The 9,612-nt window shown below is 33.7% G+C and overlaps 1 protein-coding gene across 1 annotated transcript in view; it reads right to left on the bottom strand.

Moving 5' to 3' along the window:
* Positions 1–9,612, bottom strand: part of LOC107457465 (uncharacterized) — a 67,242-nt gene that overhangs the window by 36,563 nt on the left and 21,067 nt on the right. The window contains exons 3-6 of the mRNA XM_043053531.2: positions 7,369–7,459; positions 2,346–2,621; positions 318–420; positions 125–209 (exon numbers count right to left, since the gene is read on the bottom strand). Coding sequence (XP_042909465.2) covers positions 125–209; positions 318–420; positions 2,346–2,621; positions 7,369–7,444 — 540 coding nt within the window. The 5' untranslated portion in view covers positions 7,445–7,459. The remainder of the gene's footprint in view (positions 1–124; positions 210–317; positions 421–2,345; positions 2,622–7,368; positions 7,460–9,612) is intronic.

The following is a 9,612-nucleotide window of genomic DNA, read 5'->3' as shown; positions in this document are numbered from 1 at the left end:
TATCAGGTATTAGTATATTTACACAAGTTTTACTGTATAACTCATAATTTAAATGTTTTTCTTTTATCGTTAGCGAATAGAATCATAAAATTCATAATTTTAAAAAAATATTTTCTTTGCACACTGCAAAAGCAGGGTGTCTCCAAAAATAGTAAGGATGAATAGCATCAAAACGAGCTCTCATATACACTTCAAAGTATAAGTCTAGACTATAAAAAGAATGAATGCTTTCACCAAGCCCAATAACACAATGCTTTATAAAATGCCAATTTTGACCGTGTTTTGAAATTGTCAAATGGAAACGATAGATTGTTTACTATCGAGCACGAGAAGTCACGCTGCTAAGCATTCTACAGAAACAGAAGTTCACTGCCATAAAATAGTTTGTTGAACTTCCACAAAGTCTGAGGCTGTCTGCTGCTATGGAAACAAGAATAGGTTCTCTTCACTAACACAATAGACCGAAGAAAAAGTAATATAAAAAATTACTTAGATCAACAAGGAAAAATTTTATTTTAGTTACTTTTTATTAAATAATTACAATTAATATGATTGCGAAGCAAAATTCTCTCTCTCACACACTAATTTATTCACAGTTTTTGTTTTGTTCCTTCCTAGACTCAGACTATAAAACCTAGAATGAAAAAAGGAATCTGAAAAAAAAAATTCTACACACTTCGCCACTGACGATATTTGTTCCTAAATTTTTATCCTGTAAAATATCTTACATAAACGAAATTTTTCTTCTCTCATATGAAACTAAAATTAATGAATTAAATTTAAAGAATGAATTTATATTTGAAAAATTTGTATTAACATCCAGTGTCATCTACTACAAGTTACAAAATATGTGTTTTTGAACTTCAGTAGATGACTATGTTCGACGAGTTATGACGAGTTTTATGTTATGACGAGTAGATGTTCCATTCAATGTTGAGTCGATAAACATTTTATTTCAAGAATTCGCTTCATTAACAGTTTTTGCTGTAAATTGTATCGTCATTGGATTTTTAAGTAACTTATTGCCAGGTTTTTATATCACGAGTTATCAAAAGTGGTGTCAAACCAAAAGAGACATTTCACTACAGAATATTCTTGGTGTTTAATTACACCTTTTCCTTAAACTATTTTTGACGTAAAGTAGTTAATTTTTGGGTAGAAATAGGCAGTGTGTGGAATTGACTTTAGACTACACGAAATATTCTCTTATAAACTTTCTGAGCAAAATAGAAAAATTTACATTGAGGCGACTAAACTATTGGGAGGATGTCTTCCAAATTGCGTCAACAGCTCGAATCCAAAGGAAGGGACACAAATTCGAATTCAGCGATTACTAGTCGATATGCATCATGCTCGTGGCTCGCACTGACCACAGTGCTGACGTCAAATATCCCTAATGGTAGACGGATCACGGGTTTAAGTCCCCTTGCTGTCGGACTAACCGTGAGATGCTTTCGTGGCTTTCCTCTCAATTTAATGAAAATGGGGTTTAGTTCCATTAAAAAGTCCTACACGAAGACTAGCTTCTCTTAAAGCTTAATCTGGTAGTTCCCTTGTGTTCCGGATTGGGTTTAAAATGACAAGGTTACGGAGTTGAACATTGGTAGTCGTAAACTCACAATTGGGTCAGCCGTTCAACGCTGGTTATAATATAATAACATATATATATATATCCGTCGTTAAACAGTCGACCCGATATTGGGTTTACGACTACTATTGTTCAACTCCGTAGCCTTGTCATTTTATACCAATCCAGAAGACAAGGAAACTCCAGGATCAGTACCTCCAGAGGTATTGATTTGTGATGGGAACATGAAGGCTTTTGCTACTCGACAGATTTAGCGTGCATCAGTCACCATTTACTACACAGGGAGTCTTTAGCCGGCGATGATCGACTTGGACATGGGTCCAGTGCCCTACCAACCAGGCCATCCCGGCCCCTAATTAATTAACATATTTTATTTTATTTCATAACCGTCGTTAAACAGCCGACCCAATTTTATGGGTTCACGATTACTAATGTTCAACTCCGTAGCCTTGCATTTTTGAACTCAATCCAGAAGACAAGGGCCTGGTTGGGCACTGGGCCCATGCCCAACAGGTCGTGGGTTCAATCCCCATCAGCCGAAGACTAGTAAATGGTGACTGAAGCACGTTAAATCTGTCAAGTCACAAGGTCCTCCGTGTCCCCATAACAGATCATACCACAGTAGGTGACTGATCCAGGAGTTCCCTTGTCGTCTGGTTTGGGTACAAGATTACAAGGCTACGGAGTTGAACATCGTAAACCCAAAATTGGGTCGGCTGTTCAACGACGGTTATAATATTAAAAAGTGTGTACTTACCTCCCCTGAAGCAAATTTTTTCGTAAAAGTTGACCGCTTTTGAGTAATGAATGTCTCCACCCCTTCCAACTGAATTGACGTTGTAAGAGATGCAGGATGATGAAGTGTAGTTGAGTGAAAATGAGAGACAGGCTGCCTGCTGCTTGCAGAGGTTGATGCAGTCCCTTGTAATAGCTTGACCCGGTTGCTGCAACATAGACTTGTAGGAAACAACACCGCTGAAGCTCATGGAAACCATCTTTTCGAACGTTTCAATGCCTCCGAAACAGTCTTGAGCTGAAAGAACAACAGATATTCTCTTATCATTAAGTGACACGTCATCATCTGTGTATAAGACATGCTTTGTTGAAAGCAGATCACTACAGTCGTTGGCCAAACTATGAGACGCACTCTAAGAATCAATGTGTCCCGCAGTGGACTCATCATTAAGACACGGTTCCCAGCAGATCACCGAAGTCAAGCATCACTGGCTGCGGTCAGTGTGCGGGTGGGTGACCCACTTGGATCAGTCTGCGTAGGGACCGAGGGTGTGCGGTATGGGTCCTCGTTAAACTGTGCTACCGTAAAGTGCTCGTGCAGGTCGTCGGGCTACGGAATCGGAGGTGCCATCCCCTCTGCAGATGATCAAAATTGTGATGGCATGTCTTCGGATCATCATCAGGGATGTTTCCCAGACCGTCGCCAATAGCCCATTGTGCAGCTCTAGTGTGACGTAAATGAACTACAACAGCAACTAAGAATCAATATAACATTTTAATTATCAGGTGATATTTTGCTGCTTTTTACGCGATTTATACTTGTTTCAATTCGTGCATCAGTTTGTTAATCAACGATTGGATAAATTGGACGAGGAATATTTATTATATCAGGTATTAGTATATTATAATAGTTAGACCCACTGATTAGACACACCGCAGTTTTTTAATAGTTACATGTTTTGCACGAGTATATAGGCAATACTTTTATATTTAAACATACATGTCCTGGATTTTTATTCAAGTGATTTTTTATGTACTTCCTATAGGTATTTATGATTAACGTATTGCATTACAATGTTAACCCATTGATACACGAGCGTAAACAAGTGCAAACCGGTTTCAGTCGCGTAAAAAACAATAAAGCCGTGCAGTATCATCTAATAGTTGAGATTTTACATGGAATCTAATAGGGCGCCTGATAATTTAGCCAGGAAATGAATGTTGCTGTTTTCGGTGATGTTGTACCCTATTTTGTTAAGTAATAGTTTTCAGTTGTTTGATGTACTGTATTTATTAATGAAATATTTAACGTTTCCCCATTTGAGTTAACACAATCACTCACTATTGTGCTAACAAGCGAGATTTTGCATTTGCAGGATGCATCTCGCCCGTTCTGTGCGATAGTCAGTCTGTAGTCAATGTAGAGAACTTAAAGGTGTGAAAGGTCAAATTATTGTTTTCTTTTCTCACAATAATAATATAGAGCGTATGTTTGATAATTAAACCAAACCGTGGTTTGGTTTAATTGTTCACATCGCACTAAAGCTAACTTTTTAGGTTATTGGTAACAGTCTGGGATTCATGCATAGTAAAATAATCCGAAATTCTGCTGTTGTTGTTAATTTACGTCGCACTAGAGCTGCACAATGGGCTATTGGCGACGGTCTTTGAAACATCCCGGAGGATGATCCGAAGACATGCCATCACAATTTTGATCCTCTGCGGAGGGGATGGCACCCCCGCTTCGGTAGCCCGACGACCTGCGCGCGAAGTCGAGCACTTCACGGTAACACAGTTCAACGAGGACCCATACTGCACACCCTCGGTCTCTACGCAGACTGATCCAAGTGGTCACCCACCCGCACACTGACCGCAGCCAGTGATACTTGACTTCGGTGATCCGCTGGGAACCGTGTCTTAACGATCAGTCCACTGCGGGACCCGAAATTCTGGAACATGTAGCTCTAAAATTTAGATAAATGAGTAGAATAATGGTTGTACCTCCGGTCTTCTGCAGAATGAGCAGTCAGACACAAGAGTGGACCCAGTAGAACACCGAAATAAAGTATCACTGATGGTTAGTAAGTAGATGGGTGAACACTTTAACCAGCCTGAGTAGGGATCGCGGTTCTCGTTTAACTATTCTACCGTAACTTCACTCGCAACTCATCGGGCTACCAAAATAGAGGAGCCATCCCCTCTGCAGAGGATCAAAATTACGATGGCAGGTGATTGGATCCTCAGGGATGTTTTCCAGATCGTCACCCATAGCCCATTCAGAAGCTCTAGTATGACCAACAAGAGTGATCACTAAGACACGCAGACTTTTACATGCAATAGAAGCCCAAAATCTTTTTAGATCAATTCACTATCTGAGATAGGATAAAAAAAATTTTTTTTTCACAATTGTTTTTGCCTTATTGCTAAAAAAAAACGGACGTTTTTTTTTAATGTAAATAATGTAGTCTGCCTTCCTTTACTGTTTTCTCAAAACAGAAATTATTCATCTTACGATACTGAGTGTATTGAAGCTAAATTTGTTAGAAAAATAGCATTTAAGTAAACCTTCATCCTGAACGAGCTGTCAGAATAAATAATTTTAGAAAATTTTTTGTGGACACAAATTCGNGTGTATTGAAGCTAAATTTGTTAGAAAAATAGCATTTAAGTAAACCTTCATCCTGAACGAGCTGTCAGAATAAATAATTTTAGAAAATTTTTTGTAGAATTTTGATATTCGCTTCAAACCATTATGTTTAAAAATATTTTATTGCCAAAAATTTAATTTGACTCTAAAGTATATCTAAATTAAATACTTCAGCACAAAAGAATCTGTCTATTTAAGAAATAGGTTAGTAAAAATGCATCCTAAGCATTTCAAAACTAAGGATTAAGTCAGTCGCTCCATTCTAAATGCAGTCTTATTTCAAAAGAGTTCTGTCGTGTTCATCCAGAGCAATCACATATTTGGTGATTGAACTGTTGCTTCCGCTTGTAACGGGTTTGCTACAAAACAAAAGACCGACATTTATTCGAAATAGAAATCTACTTATACATTCCCGTTACTCTCTGCCGATAAACAAATGAAGATTGGATTGGATGCTTCTATCATTTTTTTGCTCATTTAAAAACAGCATACTGTAAACAGAAAAACTAAAAAAAAATTTGTAGTTAAGCATAGTTGCAAATGAATAGTAATATATTTTATTACAAATATATAGGACGCAAATTTTCCTTCACACCTCCACAAGTAATTTGGATGATAGAAAAAAAAGACAAACCTTACTAAAAAGAAATGCAATCAACTCCCGCTATAGTGAACTCCCGGTTATAGTGAACTGAAATTTCTGTCTCTTGAAGGTTCACTATAGCGAGGTTTGACTGTATTTCGAAATGAAAATAAATTATCTGGTGAAATGAATGCAACGTTCTAATAATTTGTTTGAATTTTGACGTTTTCAATTTTTTTCACCAATGGGTTATGGTTCATTTCTGGTTTGCCTTCTGTAGTTTAAATGAGAGTCCCTATTATTTCCGAGTTTATGTGACTCCACTAGGATAACCGAAAAACTCGGTTAAAGCGCATAAAAAGGAAAATAAAAAGAGTAATAAAAGAAATTCGCAGCGAGAGGGTTAACATACTTTTCACAGAAATTATGAATACAAAATATTCCTATATTTTCTCATAAGAGAATAAGAATAATATTATCAGAAGGAGCCTTCTCAATAATTTCGTTATTTCCAGAATTGAAATCTGTTTGAACGAAACAATAACAAACAATTTAACTATTACTATTTATTTAAGCTTATTCCATTAGCGTGTTGAAAGCGGTTTTAAGGATAAGGATTTAAGTTGGAAGCTCCGTTTACTATTCTACTATGGATGCAACAAATCATATAGCTTGAATAATTTATTTTCAGCAAATTATTTAATCATTTTAATAAAGTAGAGGCATAGAAATAAACTCTATGGAAGTACGCCTATGATATGCTCTAAAATATGCATAAAATAAATTTTAGAATCTATAAATAAAAAATTCATTTTCAAACAATTTCGAATAGGACGGAAACTTGTTTGAAAGAACTGTCCTTGTAATTATTTAACTTCAATTTCTGGTGGGACATTCTCATTCGACTTCTGTAATGTCAATTACAAACGGATTCTTTCTTTGACATCCTTAAAAAATGCTGAATTGTTTGTTTTCTTTTAATCTAAGAGCCATTATCTTGCATAAAGCTTAGTTTAATAGAGCGGGAATTAATTTAATATTCCGTGTTACTAAATAAATAATCCCAAGAAACTAAGGAGAAAAGATAAAAACTGCACTGACTTCATAAAAAATGGACAATAAGAGTAGTCTTATTGTGAACGTTTAAAAATTGACGTCACAAGTCATTAACGCTTGTCAAGTTTTAAGGAAGGGTACTTATTTTTGAGTGCTCGGGACATAAGGACATTTATTTTCATCTTCCTATTTTCTATCTATATTCAAAGCTAAAAATGATTATCCTTAAAATTTTTTATATAATTATAATGAAATAAGTAAATTTGATTTCAGTATGAAATCCTCATACAAATAAAGTAAAAACAACTTTAAAAATACAAATAATGTCAGATAAAAAGTTCACACGTTTAAATTCTAAAAGCTTGGAAAAATCATAAGTCATTTACAAATCGATTCTAATTTTCTTTTCAAATGAGATTAAGAAGAAAACAATCTTTGCTTTTTGGTCAGAAAACAGATCACAAAATTTCTATTTGCCTGAGATATTTTTCTATTAACTATTCATAAATAAACTTCGCAAAATGTTTTTACATTTCTTTTAGTGTCTGAATTTGGTTGCTTAGCAATGGAGTATAATTAGCTATTGTTCTCTTCAATGCGTCTAAGGTGTTATGTTGAACTACTCACATGTAGCGACGATATTCCTTGACTGTTTTTTTGGACCATTGACAAATACATATAGCTTAATATATTAGTAAATTATACATTAATAAATATACATAAATAAATAATTATTTCAGTATAAAAATAGTCGCTTACCGTCAGCCATGAAGGATAGGGTAGCAGAAATAGTGACCATTGTCAAGAGGCTGAACCATGGCACATTATTGGCCATTCCTGAAGTCCCGTTCTAACAAAAGACACACTTCATTAATAATTTTATCAAACAAATTATAAAAAACTAGAAGTTAAAAACGCGATTCTGATGTCCGTTCCAATGCTGAAATAATCAACAATATTTGTTTTTAAATTATTCACGAAAAACATAGCAGCATCAAATTAAAAGTCGAGCAAAGGGTAAAACTAATATGAAATTTTATCATGAATTAAGTGTTAAAAAAGGCAAGGTTAAGGAAGAAAGTATTTAAAACATCAAAACCAACTTTATTACGGGTTATATAATCATCTTTTAGGTTCTACCAGCAATTAAATTGCTGTTTTTAATCTCTCTTTCCTTTTTAATGATTTCGTCAGGTCCTGATAATGTTTTTTTCCCTTTAAATGCTTGATTACACAATATATACATACACCCTCCAAACATAATCAAGTGTCTTTACACTTATATTATTTTTTACTACTAAGTATGAAAAAAAATTACAATTAAGAAAAATTAACACTTTCAGTTCTTAAAAAGAATTTTAAAAGCGTGATCAATACAAAGCAAATATTAGGAATGCATTTAAAAGCACATTGCATTAAAATTTATAATATATATATATATGTATATGGGTGATTCTCACAAAATATGACAATTCACTGTCCCTTACTCCAAGATCTAATACGATAATACCAAAAGAACTTTTATTTAAAAAATTAATAAATAGCATTTCTGTTAGCATTTTAAAATGACTTTGCATTAGCATTGACTGTTTTGTATAGTTAAAAAATTCAATTGAACTTCAAAATGTCATTTTCTTGGTATGTCCCAAACAATGTTTCCAATAATAACTAGCTTCAGAACTTCCCATAAATTTTTTAACATCAAATTTTTTTTTACCTCAACCGGTGTAAGCATTTCTAGAATATACACCGAGGATATTATTTACAAAAACTTCTTTTAAAATAATTTTTTCTGTCAATAATTTGTTTGTCCCAAGAAAATCTGTCATTTTCCTGGCTATTTTTATTCAGTGGTTTATAACTAAAATAGATAGAGCCAGCAATCAATATCTTATGTTAATTGAGTGATTAGATACCATCCTATATGAACATGTCTTGTTGCATGAATAAAGAACCAATTTTCTGGTTCAAAATCTACTTTAAAAAATTTTTCAAGATGAGTAGGTTTTTGTGTTGTCATTTTCCTGGCTTCTTGAAATCATTAAAAACATTAACTACATAGATTTATCTGAGTTATTTTAAGAAATCCTGTTGTTTTCTGCAGAATATAAACGTCTTAGGCAAAAATATTAAATTAAAGTAAGGTTATATGCTATGAAATGGCGATTTTGTCATTATCCTGTCTGTCATTTTCCTGGCTTATGATTGCCAGAACATTGAAGTGTTACCAGAAATTTTTTGAACTGCTAATACTGTAAGGAGGGAAAGCAAATATTAACCTAATACCAAGTTTATGTATGATTGTAATATGCTTGAGTGCAATCAAAGTTATTTATTTATCTAATGATTGATTATTATACACAATTTTATTCTGTACATATCAAGAACAAAAAAATTTTGATTCTTTCTACAGAGGATAAAAAGAAATAATTTAAGCAGTTTATGGTCCATTTAATATAAAGGCCTAAGTTTAGTTACTTACTATTAACTTCAAATGACTGATTTTTAAACTAAGCTAATATGTCATTTTCCTGGCATTTAAGATTTGGTAAATTTCTATTTTATTTTTTCTCTCCAGTAAATGTCAATAAACTACACTGCTGCCTGTAAGATATTAATAAGTGTAACTAAAGAAGTATACAAAAAATATTTTAGATTATTTTGACGACTTTAAATTTGAAGAATTTTTTGGTTCGCACGGTTATGTTTAGAAAGAATCCCCCATATATATATATATATATATATACACTACCGGTCAAAAGTTTGCGAAAATTTTGAAATCTCCAAAAAAAAGTTCTAAATTCAAATGTTCATAGAACTGCGAAAAATCATTCAAATGGCATGAAAATTTGATATGTTCTAATGTGAACTCTCTACAGTTAGTTACATATGATCAAATTGCAATACTTTGTTTTTTGCGAACTGAATCCACCTTTTCATCATGAGTTGTTTCTATGGTGAAAAAAGTTGTTAAGTTTGAACACTTGCCAAACTTGCAAAAAA

This window comes from Parasteatoda tepidariorum, chromosome 1 (assembly GCF_043381705.1).
Source record: "Parasteatoda tepidariorum isolate YZ-2023 chromosome 1, CAS_Ptep_4.0, whole genome shotgun sequence".
NCBI lineage: Eukaryota > Metazoa > Arthropoda > Arachnida > Araneae > Theridiidae > Parasteatoda > Parasteatoda tepidariorum.
The sequence above is the reverse complement of the archived record's forward strand: the minus strand, read 5'-3'. Positions and strand labels throughout refer to the sequence as shown.